At 41.4% G+C, this 21,573-nt stretch overlaps 1 protein-coding gene across 2 annotated transcripts in view; it reads left to right on the top strand.

The window, feature by feature from the left end:
* The window catches only part of LOC110288425 (dynein axonemal heavy chain 7-like), a 356,931-nt gene that overhangs the window by 7,887 nt on the left and 327,471 nt on the right, over positions 1-21,573 (top strand). Inside the window, exons 2-5 of one of the 2 annotated variants that reach the window (XM_085837233.1) lie at positions 3,929-3,991; positions 7,408-7,470; positions 16,409-16,517; positions 17,956-18,169. In XM_085837233.1, coding sequence (XP_085693359.1) covers positions 3,929-3,991; positions 7,408-7,470; positions 16,409-16,517; positions 17,956-18,169 — 449 coding nt within the window. The remainder of the gene's footprint in view (positions 1-3,928; positions 3,992-7,407; positions 7,471-16,408; positions 16,518-17,955; positions 18,170-21,573) is intronic. The other variant, XM_085837237.1, reaches the window with a different exon arrangement.

The following is a 21,573-nucleotide window of genomic DNA, read 5'->3' as shown; positions in this document are numbered from 1 at the left end:
TCTCGCCATCTGGTAATCTCTGGAGTTGTTATAGTTGTCTCTGTTCAGAGGTTGTTCTTCTGGTGATTCTGAGTATCCTCTGTCAGCAGACCTGGGAGACAGGCTCTCTCCTCTGAGTTTCAGTGGTTAGAGCACTCCCTGCTGACAAGCTTTCCTCTTAAAGGGAAGGTGTACAGATATCTGGCGTTTGGACCTCCTCCTGGCCGAAGAAGAAGGCGGAAAACAGGAACTTTCCCAGATGCTGTGTTGCTTTGGCAGGTCACAGAAGCTGTAGGCTTCTGTGGTGGACACTCTCAGCTGTGCAGACTAAGTTCCTAAGTTCAGTGGAGTCCTGGATCCAAGATGTGCTCCCTGCTCCTGAGGCAGAGGGCTCCTGTGCAGGGCAGACCACTGTCTTACAGCTAGGAGGGTGCCGGATGTCTGTGGCCCCAAAAGGGTGCTGCCTCAGAGGCTCTGTGGCTCCCGCCTGTCCCAGAAGCTGTCTGCCTCTGTGATCCTCACTCTGACCTGTACAGACTAAGTTCGGCGGATGGCGCTCCCTGCAGGGCAGGTCACTGTCCTCCAGCTGGGAGGGTGCCGGATGTCTGCGGCCCCAAAAGGGTGCTGCCTCAGCGGCTCTGTGGCTCCCGCCTGTCCCAGAAGCTGTCTGCCTCTGTGGTCCTCAGTCTAACCTGTACAGACTAAGTTCGGCGGAGTCCCGGAGCCAAGAAGGCGCTCCCTGCAGGGCAGGTCACTGTCCTCTGACTGGGAGGGTGCCGGAAGTCTGTGGCCCCAAAAGGGTGCTGCCTCAGCGGCTCTGTGGCTCCCGCCTGTCCCAGAAGCTGTCTGCCTCTGTGGTCCTCAGTCTAACCTGTACAGACTAAGTTCGGCGGAGTCCCGGAGCCAAGATGGCGCTCCCTGCAGGGCAGGTCACTGTCCTCCAGCTGGAATGGTGCCGGATGTCTGCGGCCCCAAAAGGGTGCTGCCTCAGCAGCTCTGTGGCTCCCGCCTGTCCCAGAAGCCGTCTGCCCCCGTGGTCCCCACTCTGACCTGTACAGACTAAGCTCGGCGGAGTCCCGGAGCCAAGATGGCGCTCCCTGCAGGGCAGGTCACTGTCCTCCGACTGGGAGGGTGCCGGATGTCTTGGGTTTTTCTCTTAAGTTTGGTATTTAAAGAGAAATATAAGTCTTTTCCAGTTGCTCGTTTCATTTTTTAATGCTAGGAAAAAACTTCAGACATTTAAAAGATTCAGTTGAAGAAGTTTCCAGAATTCTAAAGCTTCTCACAAACGCAGGGGAGGCAAAACTGCTGCAGCCTCGCTATGCTCAGCACTCATTAACTGTACAGAGCCAAGTGACCGTGGTTTGTCTGCCACGTTCAACTGCTTATTCGCATAAGAGGATGACGATGACGACGACGATGATGGCGATGATGATGTTTTTTGAGATTAGGTTCCTTTGTACAGTCTTGGCTGTCCTGGGACTTGCTATGTAGACCAAGCTGGCCCTGAACGCACAGAGCTCTGCTCACTTCTGCCTCCTGAGTGCTGGGGTTAAAGGTGTGTGCCACCACTTCCTGGCCAAAAAAAAAAAAGAAAAAAAAAATGTATGAGAGTTTTGCCTGTAAGTGGTGTGCACCATGTGTGCAGTGCCCGAAAAGGCCAGACGAGGGCATTAAAATCCCGGAGTTTGAACCATAGACTGCTGCAAGTTGCCATGTGGATGTTAGAGCCCAGGCCCTCTGCCAAGGCAACAGGCTCTCTTAACCACTGAGCCATCTCTCCATCAAATTGCCTGTCTATCATTAAAAGGAAACGGGGAGAAAGTTTTCTGTGAGACCAGTACTGTAGTAACAACTTTATCAACCGTAACTCAAACATGTGTCACTTTTGGACTAAGTTGTTACAATTTATTTTTGAAACAAGGACTTAATACAGAGTTGAGACTAACTTTGACCTCATATAATCCTCCTATCTCAGCTTCCCAAGTGCTGGAATGCAGGTGTATGACATCATCTCCAACAACACTATTAAATTGTGAGAGGTTACTGGAAATTTAACAGAAAAAAGTCAATTCAACAGAAAGCTTTAAGCACGGCTCGTGCTTGGGTTATGGAAGTAACAGGTTTTGCAATATCCCTTCCAAGTGTTGAGTAGATAAAAACCAAGAAAGAAAAATCTGAAGGATTAGACTGTCCAGCACTTTATTGTGGAGCATAAATTTATGCTAAGTTCCTACAGAAAACAGATGGTATGCTCTAAAAGGTAATTAAAGAAAAGTAGGACAGAGTGCTTTTGCAGAGGTCCATGGGTCCCGGGTTCAGGGAGCACACAGGAGTGTGAGGCAGGCTTTATTTTAGAGCTAATGCAAAATGTGGCAGAGAGAATGAAATTTAGCATTAGTGAGGAAACAGGCAGCACACAGCCATGGCTGAGGGGCCAGTGAACCCCGTGAGAGTCAGAAACACAACCCTTGTCCCAGGAGCCGCAGTCGGGGATTGTTTAGTCCCACAAAGCTGCAGTACTTCCTCCTGGTGCTCAGTATGTTGCGACGACTGTTATTGGTTAGTTCTGACAGGAAGTTTGAAGGTTAGGTGCTTAGATGTTGCCCTTGCCTGTACATGGAATCTATCATCTTCATCACAGAGTAGGGGAAAATAGAGACTCAGGCAGGGGCAAACAACATAGCTGTCACAGAAATCACAGAAAATAGAGGAAGCCTTCATAGAAAGAAACTATTATGAGCGGATGCACTTTCCTGTCCACAAATCATCTGGGAGCCAGTGCCCAGTATGCATGAATGCTCCAGAGTCAAAAGCGTTTTTAATGCTATGGTATAGTTTAACTATAACATCTTTTTTCCCCCAAAATTTATTCCTGAGCACAAAATTGGAGGACAAAGGCTGTCTGTTCTTCCCTTCCATTGTGTGTTCCAGGTGATTGAACTCAGGTGGTCAGGCTTGGTGGCAAGTGCATTAACTACAAGGCCATCTGTCCTGGCTAAGTGGCTTAGTTTATTTTAATTAATACCTAATTAATTAATTAATTAATTAATTCTGTTAACATGATACAAGTTAGACCTATCTATAAAAAACAAAAGCAAAAATGGAACAACCTCAGTGGAGAAAGTATGCCTTTTCTTTTCTTTCTCTTTCTCTCTTCTCTTCTCTTCTCTTCTCTTCTCTTCTCTTCTCTTCTCTTCTCTTCTCTTCTCTTCTCTTCTCTTCTCTTCTTTTAGGTATTTCCTTCACTTACATTTCAAATGCTATTCCCTTGCCTAAGTTTCCTCTTCAAAAGTTCCCTATACCCTCCCCACACCCTGCTCCCCAACCTACCCACACCTTTTCTAATTATGGCCTGCAGGCAAGTCTGTGGGGATTTTCTCTGAGGACTGGTGTGGAAGAGCCCAGCTCTCTGAGGATGGTGCTAGACCTGGGCAAGTGGTCCTGATGCATATAAAAAGGCAGGCTCAGCTTGCCAGTAAGCAGTGCTCCCCTGTGGTTTCAGCTTCAGTTCCTGTTTGGGGTTCCTGCCTTGGGTTCCCCTGATGTTGGAGTATAACCTGTAAGCCAAATAAAGGTCCCACAACCTAAGTGGCTTTGGTCATGCTGTTTTATCACAGCGGTAGAAACTCTAACTGAGACACCATCTTACCAACCCTGAAATGGTTTCTTAATTTCAACTTTCAACTGGTTAGTACTAGTCTCTCCCCGCAGCCCCCACCCCTGCTCTGTGTGTGTATATGTGTGCTAGTTTTGTATCTTGTAACATTGCTGAATGAACTAGTTTTAATAATTCCTTGGTGTATTATAAATTTTTCTCTATATAAGATTATATTATCAGTAAAATCACGTTTTAGGATATTTTGGATGGTATGCTTTTCTTTATAGCAAACAGTGTAAAACTTGGCTGTGTGAATTAAATTAAACCAGATTTTTCCTCCTTACATAGGACAAGCTATCCACTAAAGGCAAATCAAAGATGCCAGCGAGATTCCTACCACAGTTACCTATGGTAATTTGTTAATACATTATCATTCTTTATTGTATTATGATAGTGTTGCTTACTATTGTCTGATTTCTAATTTTGTGTTCTAGTTGAGTCTATCCTGATGGGAAAATCCTGTCTGGTGCATATCTTAGAAAAACCACTATCTTGATAAAGTCACCACATTAATAATTCCTAGCATGGATGGATGGTTGGAAGAATCTGAGACAAAGAAATCCCAGATGATCTCAAAGAGGGATGTCTGTGTTAGCATCAGGAAACAAGGGCTTGGTCATAGTGGTGTGTCTGGCACTGTGAACTTTGCCTGGGTCATTTATTTCTCTGAACCTCCTTTGTGACATTGGAGGAGATGGCTCTTCTAGTGACAAAAGCTGTACTACAAAATATTTTGTGTACTTTGGCTTTTGTTTTCATGATTTCTCCATAAATTACCATGTGACATTGGAGGAGATGGCTCTTCTAGTGACAAAAGCTGTACTACAAAATATTTTGTGTACTTTGGCTTTTGTTTTCATTATTTCTCCATAAATTACCACTGTCTTTGGAAGAGGCAGCTACTAGGCGCTGTTAGTGGACAAAGCATTGGAAAAGTTAGGTTCCGCTGCAGTAAAACTTACCATCTACTAATTCTGTTGGATTTAATGACGTTGAATTGCACTCTTATGACTTCTGAGTCTTGAGTCTAAGTAGAGTTTCAGGTCAGATATTATTTTGAAACATATTTTCAAGTCATAGAATAAAATCTATGGTGGAATCTGCATTGCTTTGTAGGGAAGATTCCTAACTTTTTTATTATTATTAAATAAATGCATCGAAACAAAAAAAATCAAAAACCAGAGACTTAAATGAAAACATCAAGGGAATAATCTTGAGCATTTCTAAGCACCTGTTTTAATTTTCAGTCTATTTGCAATGTTTCAGCCAGGATTATTAGGATCCTTATAAGTAAAACCATAACTGTCTTACATATATCAATGCTTTTATGTTTTCTAGTTCACAAATCAAAGTACTGAAATGAAAAACAATTTCTCTTTAAAACTTAACAAATTATAAAATTGAAAATGTTGCTGTTGGGGTGTCTGAGCCTGTTAGACTTGTGTTCAGTCACTGCATAAATAGTTGGGGTCAGATGAATGATTTTTTTCAAGCAAATAAAGCATATGTTATTTAAAAATGTGTTTTCTGGCTGACTGAAAACCTTATGCTCATATATGAGCACATCTTGTGGGTTTTCTTTTATATTCTTGAGCATTTGTGATTTATGAGAAATCATACTTTTGGGACAGTTTAAAAGAATCTATTTCCTTGCTTGTATCTAAACATTAAGTTCATACTCTTATGAAAGCACTCCAGCAGCCACAAGACTATGGGTGACTTTGCTCACGGGCTTCACTAAGTCTTAGAGGTCTGATCCAGCACAATTGCTCTATGCCTTCATGAACTGTGACGGGAGTGAGATAGCCCTCCTCAATCTTGTAGTTATGCCTCTGGGCACGCGTGGCTTTGTGCCTGTGGGTACAGGGATGAACGACTGAGGACACTTTTCCAGACATTGACCGTCTGCTACATCTATGCAGTGCAGGCCATATGGCAACAAGATGGAGGAGATAGTTCGGAAGTGAGATGGTTTGGAGAGTAGGGATGAAAGCTTTGAAAACCAAAATGAAGGTTTGTTTCTCCTTTCCTGAGAGATAGTTTATGATTCTGAACAGAGCAGTCAGTAGGCTCCTAGGAGGGCTGAGGTAGCCTTCCGTTACAGCACTGCCTGTAAACCAAAACCCAAATCTTCTGCTGCCTGCCTTATTTAAAACTGCTGTCAGCCTAGTCCCACTACTGACCTTAGTCTCTTCATATGTACTATGTTTACTGTTTCTAAAAACATGTATGGAATAACATTGGGTATCTCTTTGTACAGTCAATAGGGTAACAGAATAATTTGTCATCCAAACAGACATACCATTGCAAGAGAAAGCGCAACCAACTGTGCTTGGACAAGAGATGTAAACTGAAACTATGTTCTATAAATTGAGGTTAAAGCCACCATAAGATGGACTGCAGTGACTTCTGATGCTAGCCAGAGCCCCAAACCCACATCTTCCATGATATAAGAGCGCCTGGCTATGTAGGCCCTATCTCCTCTCCTCCTCACTCTGTTTTCAGGTTTTCACATAAACTTAATTTTGCAGAGTCCCTTCTGATCCTGTCTCATCTAGCACATCACTGCCTCTTCACTCTTTGATTTCCCCTATATTATTACTTCTTGATACTGTATGATGCATCCATTCTGATACAGCTGTGTAGACTTCCACCTGATTGTATGCACCATGAGGGGAGGACCAGGTACTGTCCATAACTCTAGACTCACTGCCTTAGGTAAAACCAGCATATGACAGGGGCTCAATAGTTCCTTTTTAAAAGGAATGCCTTGCCTTTGAACTGAGTTAACCCAAGTTCCCTGGCTGCTCACCTCAATATCTTCTCTCAAGCCTGCTCCTGTCTTTTGGCCTCTAATTCCTGATGCCCTTCCTGTCTTCAGTAAGTGCACTGATATCCTTCTGTATGGAGAACCAATTTGTATTAAGGTTTGGCTGCCATCAGTTTTTCTCTTGAAAATTTCAAAATGCTAAAAGAATTTTGGTTATTCTTCATATTCTGTCCTGGTTAGAAACACATCATAATATACATGTAAAACAGAAAACATGACATTCCTTATCTGTATAAAAGGCATGACAGTGTTCCAACAGTATTTGCCTCAAAAATTTTAATATTAAATTATATTAAATATTAATTAAATAGTATTAAATATGCTACTTTATATTAACTTTGTGGAATATGCCAAATATGATGTAGTCAATATAAATATAATGTAATCAATTTGAAGAGTTACAGTGAGATAATTTACACCTTCTGTTTTGAATTATCTTCAAAATCCAGCACAAGTTTTATTTGTAATACGTTTCAGGTCAGAGAAGCCATATTTCAGGAGATTCAAAGTCACAGAGGACTATAGAGGCTACTTGGGTGGAATAGGTGTGAAGAGCAGGCCAGACACTGGAACAACCACTCTCTGTAGATGCGAAGGAGAGTGCTCAAGATCCATTATTTCCCAGGAAGCTCACCCTCAGACCTCAGTGGAGATTGTGTTGCTGAGGTGGTGTCATCTTTTGGGATACTGAAATCCTGAAAGGACACCTCTGTCTCTCCAGCACTTGGCACTTGGTGACACTTGTGGAAAGCCACCATGGAACACCAGTAAAAGGTGCTAGAGGATCATCATCTGGTTAGCAACACAAGATGGGGGAGGGTACGCCCCGGCCAGGTGCCAGATTGCTGGCTGCCTCACGAAGTGTGTATGAGAAAATCCACTGCACAATATAAAATTTGTGTTAATGCTTTCCTCTTCTTTCATGTATTTTATGCAGGATAAACTATCCAGCAAAGAAAAGGCCAAGCTGCCGTCAACAGTCTTACCACAGTTATCTTTGGTAATTTATCTATATAATTTCTAAAATGTTACCATTTGTATGCTTATTTTTTTAAAAACTTACTTTTAATAAGGGTTCTCAAATGCTTTGATTCTCCTTCCAGCCCATTGTCCAAAGGCAGGGGAGAAAAGATGGTAAATAGGACAGGGGATGTGGACCTGTTTAGATGTAGTTTTTTGGGGTCATCCCAATCTCCATTTGTCAGGGTACTAGCAGTCCAGTTCAGTAGTGACAGGATACAAAACAGGAATCAGCAGCAATGGCAGGATCCAAAGAAACTGCCAGACCTCTGTTGAATGGACACCAGTCAGCAGGATGACCAGAATCAGCCAGGAGGCCAAGAGAAGTTCTCAGCTGTGCCTCTCTCAATGAATGGAAGATCAGTGAAGATGTAAGACCAAGGAAGTGGTGCAAAGCTAGCTATGCAAACATCATTACCTGCCATTGAATCTTATTTATATTCTCTCCAAACATCACATGTCCTACCACAGGACTTGCCTCAGCAAAACACCACATGAGTCTGTATCACCTGACATATCCAGAAATTTCCACTTTATCAGTTTTCAAAGGTTTATTGGTTCCAAACTTAAAACAAAATACCAAATCTCTGGTTTTGTGATCTGACTGGATTCTTTTCTGATAGAGAAATTCTTATATATATATATATATATATCATTGTACCCATAATTTCTTATAATTTACAGAATATTCAATGATAAACAAAGATATTTATCAAGATGGATTAGCAGGAAGATCACGGTCAGGAAATAATGGCTCAGAACAGAGCTCTATGATCTTTGGGAAGTCATTTCCTTCTCTGAGTTTCAGACTCTGAAAATGGAAGTATTGATTATCTCTGTGGTGATGAACCTTACAGTGCTGAAAGGCCATTCTACAAAGGATCTTGTGGGTCCTTGAATGATCAGTGTCCTATGGGAAAGACAGTGGGCATTTCAGTTACTGAAGTACTGGACTAGTTAACGTTGATTCTCTTTCATAGCTATCCTGAATTCAATACCATCAAATTACCTTCCTGTAGCTTCTGGGATTTAAATTTAGATAGAGTTTCAGTAAAGACCAGTTTTTTTTAAAGGCATTTTTTATTAGATATTTTCTTCATTTAAATTTCAAATGCTATTGCCAAAGCCCCCTATTCTCTCTCTCCCTCCCTGCTCCCAAACCCACCCACTCCTGGATCCTGGCCCTGGCATTCCCCTGTACTGGGGCATATGATCTTCCAAATACCAAGGGCCTCTCTTCCCATTGACTATGCCATCCTCTGCTACATATGCACCAATAGACACAGCTCTGGGGGTTGCTGGTTAGTTCATATTATTGTTCCTCCTAAAGGATTGAAGATCCCTTCAGATCCTTGGGTACTTTCTCTAGCTCCTCCATTGGGGGCCCTGTGTTCCATCCAAGAGATGACTGTGAGCATCCACTTCTGTGTTTGCCAGGCACTGGCATAGCCTCACAAGAGAGAGCTATGTCAGGTCTTGTCAGCGAACTCTTTCTGGCATATGCACTAGGGTTTGGTTATTGCATATAGAATGGATCCCCAGGTGGGGCAGTCTCTGGATGGTCCTTCCTTCCATCTCAGCACCGAATTTTGTCTCTGTCACTCCTTCCATGGGTATTTTGTTCCCCATTCTAAGAAGGAGCAAAGTATCCACACTTTGGTCTTCCTTCTTCTTGAGTTTCATGTGTTTTTGCAAATTGTATCTTGGATATTCTAAGTTTCTGGGCTAATATCCGCTCATCAGTGAGTGTATATCATGTGTGTTCTTTTGTGATTGGGTTACCTCACTCAGGATATCCTCCAGATGCATCCATTTGCCTAAGAATTTCATGAATCCATTGTTTTTATTTGCTGAGTAGTACTCCATTGTGTAAATGTACCACATTTTCTGTATCCATTCCTCTGTTTAGGGACATCAGGGTTCTTTCCAGCTTCTGGCTATTATAAATAAGGCTGCTATGAACATAGTGGAGCATGTGTCCTTCTTACTGGTTGGAACATCTGGATATATGCCCAGGAGAGGAATTTCTGGATCCTCTGGTAGGACTATGTCCAATTTTCTGAGGAACTGCCAGACTGATTTACAGAGTGGTTGTACCAGCTTGCAATCCCACCAACAATGGAGAGTGTTCCTCTTTCTCCACATCCTCTCCAGCATCTGCTCTCACATGAATTTCTGATCTTAGCCATTCTGACTGGTATGAGGTGGAATCTCAGGGTTGTTTTGATTTGCATTTCCCTGATGATTAAGGATGTTGAACATTTTTTTCAGGTGCTTCTCTGCCATTCGATATTCCTCAGTTGAGAATTCTTTGTTTAGCTCTGTACCCCATTTTTAATGGGGTTATCTGGTTTTCAGGAGTCCATCTACTTGAGTTCTTTATGTAGATTGGATATTAATCCCCTATCTGATTTAGGATCGGTAAAGATCCTTTCCCAATTTGGTGGTGGCCTTTTTGTCTTATTGACAGTGTCTTTTGCCTTACAGAAGCTTTGCAATTTTATGAGGTCCTATTTGTCAATTCTCGATCTTACAGCACAAGCCATTGCTGTTCTGTTCAGGAATTTTCCCCCTGTGCCCATATCTTCGAGACTTTTCCCAACTTTCTCCTCTACAAGTTTTAGTGTCTCTGGTTTTATGTGGAATTCCTTGATTCACTTAGACATGAGCTTTGTACAAGGAGATAGGAATGGATCACTTCGCATTCTTCTATATGATAACCTTCAGTTGTGCCAGCACCATTTGTTGAAAATGCTGTCTTTTTTCCACTGGATGGTATTAGCTCCCTTGTTAAAGATCAAGTGACCATAGGTGTATGGGTTCATTTCTGGGTCTTCAATTCCATTCCATTGGTCTACCTGTCTGTCATTGTGCCAGTACCATACAGTTTTTATCACAATTGCTCTGTAGTACAACTTGAAGTCAGGCATGGTGATTCTACCAGAGTTTATCATTGAGAAGAGTTTTTGCTATCCTAGGTTTTTTTGTTATTGCAGATGAATTTGCAAATTGCCCTTTCTAATTCATTGAAGAATTGAGTTGGAATTTTGATGAAGATTGCATCGAATCTGTAGATTGCTTTTGGCAGGATAGCCATTTTCACTATATTAATCCTGCCTATCCATTAGCATGTGAGATCTTTCCATCTTCTGACAGCTCCTTCAACTTCTTTCTTCAGAGACTTGAAGTTCTTGTCATACAGATCTTTCACTTCCTTAGTTAGAGTCATACCGATGTATTTTATATCATTTATGACTATTGTGAAGCATGTTGTTTCTCTAATTTCTTTCTCATGCTGTTTATCCTTTGTGTAGAGAAAGGCCACTGATTTGTTTGAGTTAATTTTATATCCAGCTACTGAGCTGAATCTGTTTATCAGGTTTAGGAGTTCTCTGGTGGAATTTTTAGGATCACTTATATACACTATCATATCATCTGCAAATAGTGATAGTTTGACTTCTTCCTTTTCAATTTGTATTCCCTTGATATCCTTTTGTTGTTGAATTGCTTGGGCTAGGACTTCGAGTACTATATTGAATAGGTAGGAAGAAAGTGGGGCAGCCTTGTCTAGTCTCTGATTTTAGTGGGATTGCTTCCAGCTTCTCTCCATTTAGTTTGATATTGTCTACTGGTTTGCTGTATATTGCTTTGATTATGTTTAGGTAGGCCTTGAATTCCTGATCTTTCCAAGACTTTTATCATGAATGGGTGTTGGATTTTGTGAAATACTTTTCAGCTTCTAACGAGATGATCATGTGGTTTTTGTCTTTGAGTTTGTTTATTTAGTGGATTACTTTGATGGATTTCTGTATATTAAACCATCCCTGCATCCCTGGAATGAAACCTACTTGGTCAGGATGGATTATTGTTTTGATGTGTTCTTGGATTCAGTTAGCAAGAATTTTATTGAATATTTTTGCATCGATATTCATAAGGGAAATTGGTCTGAAGTTCTCTTTCTTTGTTGAGTCTTTATGTGGTTTAGGTATCAGAGTAATTGTGGCTTCATAGAATGAATTAGGTAGAGTACCTTCTGTTTTTATTTTGTGGAATAGTTTGAAGAGAGTTGGAATCAGGTCTTCTTTGAAGGCCTGATAAAACTCTGCACTAAACTTATCTATTCCTGGGCTTTTCTTTTTGGTTGGGAGACTATTAATGGCTGATTCTATTTCTTTAGGGGATATGGGACTGTTTAGGTTATTAATCTGATCCTGATTTAACTTTGGTACCTGGTATCTGTCTAGAAATTTGTCCATTTTATCTAGGTTTTCCAGTTTTGTTGAGTATAGCCTTTTGTAGAAGGATCTGATGGTGTTTTGGATTTCTTCAGGATCTGTTGTTATGTCTCCCTTTTCATTTCTGATTTTGTTAATTAGGATACTGTCCCTGAGCCCTATAGTGAGTCTGGCTAAGTGTTTATCTATCTTGTTGATTTTCTCAAAGAACCAGCTCCTGGTTTGATTGATTCTTTGAATAATCTTTTTTTTTTTTCCCACTTGGTTGATTTCAGCCCCGAGTTTGATTATTTCTTGCTGTCTATTCCTCTTGGGTGAATTTGCTTCCTTTTTTTTTTTTTTTTTGAGAGCTTTTAGATGTGCTGTCAGGCTGCTAGTGTATGCTCTCTCTAGTTTCTTTTTTGGAGGTACTCAGAGCTACGAGTTTTCCTCTTAGGAATGTTTTCATTGTGTCCCATAAGTTTGGGTATGTTGTGGCTTCATTTTCATTAAACTCTAAAAATTCCTTAATTTCTTTCTTTATTCATTCCTTGACCAAGGTATCACTGAGAAGTGTGTTGTTCAGTTTCCAAGTGAATGTTGGCTTTCTATTATTTATGTTGTTATTGAAGATCAGCCTTAGTCCATGGTGATCTGATAGGATGCATGGGATAATTTCGATATTTTTGTATCTGTTGAGGCTTGTTTTGTGACCAATTATATGGTCGATTTTGTAGAAGGTGCCATGAGGTGCTAAGAAGAAGGTATATCCTTTTGTTTTAGGATAAAATGTTCTGTAGATATCTGTTAAGTCCATTTCTTTCATAACTTCTGTTAGTTTCACTGTGTCTTTGTTTAGTTTCTGTTTCCAGGATCTGTCCATTGATGAGAGTAGGGTGTTGAAGTCTCCCACTATTATTGTGTGAGGTGCAATGTGTGCTTTGAGCTTTACTAAAGTTTCTTTAATGAATGTGGATGCCTTTGCAGTTGGAGCATAGATATTCAGAACTGAGAGTTCCCCTTGGAAGATTTTACCTTTGATGAGTATGAAGTGCCTCTCCTTGTCTTTTTTGACAACTTTGGGTTGGAAGTCAATTTTTTTTTGATATTAGAATGGCTACTCCATCCTCTTTCTTTGGACCATCTGCTTGGAAAACAGCCTTTTACTCTGAGGTAGTTTCTGTCTTTTTCCCTGAGGTGGGTTTCCTGTAAGCAGCAAAATGTTGGGTCCTATTTGTGTATCCAGTCTGTTAGTCTATGTCTTTTTATTTGAAAATTGAGTTCATTGATATTAAGAGATATTAAGGAAAAGTAATTATTGCTTCCTCTTATTTTTGTTGTTAGAGTTTGGATTCTGTTCTTGCGGCTGTCTTCTTTCAGGTTTGTTGAAAGTTTACTTTCTTGCCTTTTCTAGAGCGTAATTTCTATCCTTGGGTTGGTGTTTTCCCTTTATTATCCTTCGAAGGTCCGGATTTGTGGAAAGATATTGTATGAATTTGGTTTTGTCATGGAATACTTTGGATTCTCCATCTATGGTAATTGAGAAATTTGCTGGGTATATTAAGACTGGTCTGGCAGTTGTGTTCTCTTAGGGTCTACATAACATCTGTCCAGGATCTTCTGGCTTTCATAGTTTCTGGTGAGAAGTCTGGTGTAATTCTAATAGGTCTGCCTTTACATGTTACTTTATATGTTTATATGACCCTTTTCCCTTACTGCTTTTAATATTTTGTCTTTATTTAGTGCATTTGTTGTTCTGATTATTATGTGTCACGAGGAATTTCTTTTCTGGTCAAGTCTATTTGGAGTTCTGTAGGCTTCTTGTATGTTCTTGGGCATCTCTTTCTTTAGGTTAGGGAAGTTTTCCTCTATAATTTTGTTGAAGATATTTACTGGCCCTTTAAGTTGAAAATCCTCGTTCTCATCTATACCTATTATCCTTAGGTTTGTTCTTCTCCTTGTGTCCTGGATTTCCTGGATGTTTTGGCTTAGGATCTTTTTGCATTTGCATTTTCTTTGATTGTTGTGTCTATGTTCTTTATGGAATCTTCTGCACCTGAGATTCTCTCTCCCCTTTCTTTCTTTCTTTCTTTCTTTCTTTCTTTCTTTCTTTCTTTCTTTCTTTCTTTCTTTCTTTCTTTCTTTCTTTCTTTCTCTTTCTTTCTTTCTTTCTTTCTTTCTTTCTTTCTTTCTTTCTTTCTCTCTCTCTCTCTCTCTCTCTCCCCCCCTCTCACTCTTCCTTCCTTCCTTCCTTCCTTCCTTCTTTCCTTCCTTTCTTTTCTCTTTTTTTTTTTTTTTTTTTTGAGATAGGGTTTCTCTGTATAACCCTGGCTGTCCTGGAACTCACTTTGTAGACTAGGCTGGCCTGGAACTCAGAAATCTGCCTGTCTCTGCCTCTTGAGTGCTGGGATTAAAGGCGTGTGCCACCACCACCCAGCTCTCTCTTCCATTTCTTGTATTCTGTTGCTGATGCTTGCATCTATGATTCCTGATTTCTTTCCTAGAGTTTCTATCTCCAGAGTTGTCTCCCTTTGGGTTTTCTTCATTGTTTCTACTTCCATTTTTAGATCTTGGATGGTGGTGTTCAATTCCATCACCTGTTTGGTTGTGTCTTCCTGTAATTCTTTAAGGGATTTTTGTGTTTCCTCTTTAAGATCTTCTACCTGTTTAGCAGTGTTTTCCTGTAATTCCTTGAGGGATTTTTGTGCTTCCTCTTTAAGGGCTTCTACCTGTTTACCAGTGTTCTCCTGTATTTCCTTAAGTGAGCTTTAATGCCCCTTTTTAAAATCTTCTACCAGCATCATGAGATATGATTTTAAATCCAAATCTTGCTTTTCAGGTGTGTTGGGGTATCCAGGACTCACTGTGGTGGGCGTACTGGGTTCCCATGATGCCCAGTGTCCTTGGTCTCTGTTTGTAAGATTCTTTTGTTTGCCTTTTGCCATCTGCCAATCCCTGGTGTTAGATGTTCTAGCTGTCTCTGTTTGGAGCTTGTTCCTCCTGTGATTCTTTAGCCTCTGTCAACACTCCTGGGAGTCCAACTCTTTCCTGAGTCCCAGTGGTCAGAACACTCTCTGCAGGCAAGCTCTCCTCTTGCAGGGAAGGTGCACAGAAGTCTGGAGCTTAGATCCACCTCCCAAGTCCTGGGGCCAGAGCCCTCCCTGGAGGCAGACTCTCCTGTGGCAGGAAAGGTGCCCAGGGGTCTGGATCTCAACTCTGTCTCCTGGCTGAGTATGAACGCCTGAAGGGACCCTGTCCAAGAAGCTCTGTTGCTTCTGCCACCCCTGTGTTCTCCTGTGTAGACTGGTCTCAGTGATCCCAATAGTGTGGGTATGCTAGGGCCTGCCTTTGTCCTTTGACCCTTTTGCTGCTAGCACAAGACCCTCTGGGTTTTTTGGAACAGATCTTGTGTTCCACCCACCAGTGATCTCAAGATCCTGGGTGTGCTAGAGTACCTGAAGTGTGGGGAGTCCTTTGGGGACCTTGGGACCCTCCGCTGAGCAAGACCAGTTTTTTTAAAACATGAAGTTACGTGGAATATTTTTTCTTGCTACAGTTCAACAGAACTGAAAAAGCATAAATAAATCTTAACAAATTATACAAATCATTGTGATTAAACAAACAGCTTTTGAATTACAAATAAAGGAAAAGTCAAGAAGGAAATTTAAAAGCGAAATGAAAATTGGGAAGATAATACTCCTGAATGTGCTGACTAAGCACTGAGAAAGGTCATAGAGCATTCAATGACAAAGTAGAAAGAAGGCTGTGATTAAACCTAACTGCATTTCGATAGGACCCCAAGGAGGCTAGGAAAGAAGAGAAAGCAACCAAAGGGAATGGTCACTGAATTTCATCCCTGGTGGATCTGAGGTCACTGAAAAATCATCCATAGTGGATCTGAGAAACAAACAAAACAACAACAAAAAAAGCAAAGCAAAATACTGAAACAAAACAAAACAACAACAAAACAACCCCCCCCCCAAACAAAAGCAAAACTTAGTAAAGCTAGGAAAAAGAAAAGATTCCAAATGAAAGAGGAGATGCCACAACTTAGCACCACAGGACTTAAAAGATGACTAGAGATCATCATGAATGACTGTGATGATGGACTTGACAACTTAGAAGAAACCGATGAATTCCTGTTCCCTTTACTGAGGATGCAGGGGATGGGGCACTAGGTTACAGCTGGGTAGGCAGAGGGATCCCAGCCTGCTCCTGTCAGTAGGGCAACCACAAAGAACAGGAACGCAATGCACATTTCAGAAAGCTAGCAGGGATTTTAAAGCTTTCACCATAAACAAGACAAGTTTTCAAGGAGATTTGTTTAGCCTAGGTTAGATAATGCACAATGTATGCAAGTAGCCCATTGGTTTGTATTGATATGTAGAATGTCATGCTGCTATCCATCAGATAAAAACAAGTTGAAAGAGATCTTGTAGACAGTGGCTGACATTGGAGTGAACAGATAGATGGTGTGGAATAGACTCTCCAGGTTTGGGATAGACACTCATAATCAAGTACCATCGGGGCTTTTGTGACGATTTCCTGATAATGTCTAGGCAAAGGAAGATCTGCTGCTGATGGTTGTGTCTTCCCAGAGGTCCTGATGTGCTTAGGAAAATAAGCCACCTTTATAAATACTCATGTAGTAAGTGAAGCATTTTCTATATTACTTACTAACATTACTTAAATTTTCTATTTTAGACAGGAGTCAAGCCCCAGTGGCAGCAGACTGCACCATCATTCCATTTAAATATCAAACAGGAAAACCCAGTTCTAGAACCCTATACTGTTAAAAATGAGCAGTCGTTTGGTAAGAACTTTATTTATTTATTTTTACTAAAGAAAACATGGATAGTTAATAAAGCCATAAATTACAAAATCCAAGCAGGACACATCATATAGAATTTTTTCCTATACATTTACTATCATAAAACAATTGTTTCCAGTTCCTAGTTATTTGAGGCCAGCCATTGCTTTTTGTGGGAAAAAAAAAAAAGCCCTTTTTTTGTGTGTTTTGTTTTTTCAAGACAGGGTTTCTCTGTGTATCCCTGGCTGTCCTGGAACTCACTCTGTAGACCAGGCTGGCCTTGAACCCAGAAATCCGCCTGCTTCTACCTCCCAAGTGCTGGGATTAAAGGCGTCCGCCACCACCGCCCAGCAGCATTTGTTTTTATTCTAGTTTATTCTCTCATCATTTCACCTGTATGAGCACATACATAGACACACACACACACACACACCACCACCACTACCACCATCATCACCACCATCATCATTATCTTCTTCTTCTTCTTCTTCTTCTTCTTCTTCTTCTTCTTCTTCTTCTTCTTCTTCTTCTTCTTCTTCCTCTTCTTCTTCTCTTTCATTATCTTTTCTTTTCCCCCTCTCTCTCACAGATCCCCAACCCCTTCCTCCTAGGAAGTTTCTTCTGTATTTATTTAGGGTTGCCTGCACAATCTTGGGAAAGGTAACTTCTGGTGGCTACCACTGGGTGGGACCTTATGAGACCACCCCTCTTCACAAAGTTGATGGACCTTCTGTTTCAAAACCTTTTATTCTAAGAATGTCCTAAGTTGTGGATAATATTTCCAAATTAGTCATCTAAACAACAACTTTACTCTTGGGCCTGAAAGGGTAATAACTCAGTCAGTAAAGATGAGGACTATGGACCTGAGTTCCCTCTCCACATCCACAGAAGAGGCAGTGGCTGTGTGCCCTTACAGGCTCAGTGCTGTGATGACATAGGGGATTCCTGACGTTGGCTAGCTAGCCATCCAGCCTGACCCAGGAGCTTCAGGTGACAGAGACCAGCTTCTGCACACGTGTGCACACAGAGATGCATTTGGACATCTTTAAACATTCTAATGTATAAGCACTTATTAGATGCATGCTTTTGAAACCAGGGATCTTTTACATTTTTCTTGAATAGTGTAACTTTGTTTTTATCATAGTCTAAATTTTAATCCTTTTAAGAGACTCTAATGCAAATGTAACTGAAAATATTTATTATATTAATCAAAGCATCACACAGTTCAACAATATTCTTAAAATAATTAGAGGATTCCATCATGGTGACTTAAAGTAGGCATTTAATATTTTTTGTAGTAAAACAATATACATTAGGATCCTTTGAGATGAGAATGTAAAGTATGGAATATTTTTCTAGATGGTGCGGCAGTATCTTTCCTAAGGACGCACATGGTTTAGCTTACCTTTTACATGAAAAACTGTTGGTTTTTAAATTTAAGCTGAATACATGGAGTACTGCCAGAAAAAAGGAAAACTTCTGGACCAAATTGATGATGACCGTTCTGCACCATCAACTTCCAGATCAAAGGTCAAATCTCCACATAAGGAGAGAGAGAATCTCAGAAGCACCCTCCCATCAATTTATAGATCAAAGGTCAAATCTCCACAAAAGGAGAGAGAGAATCTCAGAAGCACCCTCGCCAAAGTCATTATGTGAGTGCTGCAAGCTAACCTGCATGTTACCTCAGTAAGGCCCTGGGAAGTAACAACTGAAAATATAAGCACCCTGTACATCTCTAGGGGGTGCCTCCAAGCCTTGTTAAGGGGAGGTTAGTGTAAGAATAAAGAATGGAGCAGGGCGTGGTGGTGCATGCCTTTAATCCCAGCATTCAGGAAGCAGAGGCAGGTGGATTTCTGAGTTCGAGGCCAGCCTGGTCTACAAAGTGAGTTCCAGGACAGCCAGGGCTATACAGAGAAACCCTGTCTCAAAACAACAACAGCAACAACAAAAAACCAAAAACCAAAAAACCAACCAACCAACAAACAAAAGGAATAGAGAATGGGAGAGTTTGAGTCTACTCCAGTTAAGTATGTCTCACTTTTAAATAGTAAAAGGTGCTTGTGCTACTATGTGATATCAGCCAAGTGAGCGAGGACTAGGTGGGAGTGCTGGCTGTCATTATGGTGGCTGCGAGAGGATGTGGTTGCCTCTTACCCCCATGTTGTCCGTTCAGGTGATACGATGACTTTTGTGATATTGAGGGCCTCCTCATGTGGAAGGGTGAACATGCCTGGGTTTCACAGCTCTCCATGGAGAGGGGTGGAGGCTCTGATGATCCCATCTTTGCCCTTTTCTCACACAGCTTTGTGTAGGTTGTTTGGTGCCTCTCTCTTGCTTCATTCTGACTCTCAGGGTGCTAACAACTACCCATAGAATGTTGGTAACTAAAAAAGGGGGGCCCAGGGGAAAAGTGGGGGGGGGGGAAGACCCACACCCCGCCAGAGTTTTACCTATTCTCTGGTCTTTCAGGCATGGGAGAGCTGCCATACACTTCCACTAAGCCATGGGTGGGCATCTAAGCCTCTGACCCACTCTTCAGGGGGTGTCCAAAGGGCAGCCCTACCTGGGATTCCTGGAGCTACTTTGCTAAAGCCACGGGGTTATGTGAGAGAGGGATGAGGGAAGAGGTTCCCAACACCTGTGAGAGTGAATGCAGCGGATCTTGACTGGAGCACAGGAAGGCCTTCTAACAGGAGATTAGAAATGGCTCATTAGGAAAAAGCCTGTCCCATCCTCCAAGTGCAGTGGGCCTTGATGAGCAGAGACATTCTATGGTTTTAGAGCTTTATTGTAGAAAGGCAGGGGGAAAGAGAAAAGGGAGAGAGAGAGAGAGGAAAGGAGAAGAAAAAGAGAAAGGGAAGAGGAGAGAGGAGTGAGAGAAGTGAGAGGTAAGAGAGCAAAGGAGTGATAGGGTAAGAGAGCAAGGTGGGGCTTAACAGCCCTTTTTATGGTCTTTACTGTTGCTAGGTAACTGGGGAGGAGTTTAGCCTGAAGGTCAGAAGCTTCGGCCATTGCCTATGTGACTACTGACCATGCTTCTTTTGTGGGGGCTGTGGGGGGCGGTAACTTAGACAGTGGCCAGAGTTCCAGGAGCAAGAGGGAACGCCTACTGTGTCATGAAGGTGAATTATCACCACCCAGGGTTCAGACCTCAACTCAACTGGAGACCAGCCTGTAGTGCATAGCCCAATACCCCACAATGGAACGCATAGGACTTCATGACCCATTGTGGTAAGTGGCTCAGTCATAGAAGGCCACTTACTTCTTCCATGGGCCATTTCTCTATCTGGACCTCTTGAGGGGAATAGTGGATACTAAGAGCTTATGAAGAGCAAGTGGAGGTCTGTGTGTTCTCACAGGTGGATGTGAATGTGCTATTTATTTATTTATTTATTTATTTATTTATTTATTTAATTGATTGATTTCATCCAGGATCTTATTATATAGTCCTGGATAGAGTCAAATTCACAGTCCTGCCTATGTCCCTCAAGTGCTGGAGGAAACACAGGCGTGTGCCATTGCATCTAGTCTAGAGTGGTTTTGAGTTTGCTGTTGTCAATGCCATGAGAATATTAGCATCTTGGGGCACTTGCATCACTTTTATTGTTTTCTTTGCATGAGCTCATTCAGATCAGCTGGTGTCAAATCAACACCAGATCCTTGGGAGAAAGAGCCCAGAGTTACACATTTGTGGAAGAAATGTTCCTCACCCCTATTTCTGGTATTGTGGGTTGAACCCAAGGCATCATGATATATTGCACTGTATTGCTGAAGCACGAACACAATCCTCTTTTAATTTTTATTTCAAGATAGTGTTTTATTATATAGCTTAGAACTTGGCATCGTTTTTACATCAGCCTCAGTAATAGCTGGTACTGTCGACATGTGCCATAACACCTGGCAAGAAATAGGATCTTGTTTTGCTCCTTCCTACTATTTGAGTCCTCCTCTTTCCTTCCTCTTTCCTCTCCTCCTTTACCTGGATGGATTAGATATAACAATTTTACATGCATAAAAATAGCAGCACTTAGTAGATGACCAGCTCTTTGGAAAGTGATCCTGTTTGCTTAGCTTGGTCCTCATACAGTGCTGATTGGTCAGTCAGAAGGACCCCAGTCCAACCTCACAGATACCAGAGCATGAGGGGGCTGACAAGAGCTTCCTTGATGCAACTTCTTTTAATTTCTAGGCCTCATTTAAAAAGGAAAGAAAGCAGAACATATCTTGGGTTTCAGTTTGATATAGGGTCTCAGTCTGAGTTCCTCATTTCATCCGGCCTATAGAATAATCATCTTCCTCACTTGAGTGTGAAGACCCGAGGCCCCAGCCACATAAGCAGAACTACAATCTCAGTATTTTGCTAGCTCTGCCTTGACATATTTTCTTTTCAATTTAAAAAATGTATAATTTTCCCATTTCCTCCCTTCACCCTTTCCCATTCCCATGTCTTTTTTCTTCACCCCTTCCATGCTCCCACCCAAATTTCTTTCAAATTTGTGAAAGGCTTTTTTTCTTTATTATTATTGTTTCACACACACACACACACACACACACACACACACACACACACACACACCGAGTTAAATAGAAACTGCTGAGTCTGTTTAGTGTGTGTGTGTGTTCTGTATGTATGATTTCAGGACTGGCTAACAGATACTAGATAACCAACTGGGAGTTTACCCATAAGAAAGACACATTCTCCCTTCTTGGTTGTTAGTTGCCTGTAGTTCTTTTTCTAAGGGTAGAGCTTTGGTGAGATTTCTCTCTTCCATATTAGCATATCCATTGGTATTGTCATTGTTAAAATCTTGTTTAGGCAGCCATGTTGTTGAGGTGTCATGGATATAACTTCCTGTCATCTCTAGGAGATACAACCTCATAGCAGACTGCCTAGTCCTTTGGCTCATACAGTCTTTCTTTCCCCCTTTTCTCAGTGTTCCTTGAGTTTTAGATGCACGGGTTGTTTTGTACATCTATTTATTAGTACTCTGTACTCCAGGATCAGTTGTTCTTTGCACTGTGACTAGTTATGGTTTTCTGTAATGATCTCCGTCCA

Source organism: Mus caroli, unplaced genomic scaffold (assembly GCF_978045245.1).
Source record: "Mus caroli unplaced genomic scaffold, Mus_caroli_1 scaffold_1, whole genome shotgun sequence".
Lineage (NCBI taxonomy): Eukaryota > Metazoa > Chordata > Mammalia > Rodentia > Muridae > Mus > Mus caroli.
Note: the sequence above shows the minus strand (reverse complement) of the source record. Positions and strands in the feature narration are given on the sequence as shown.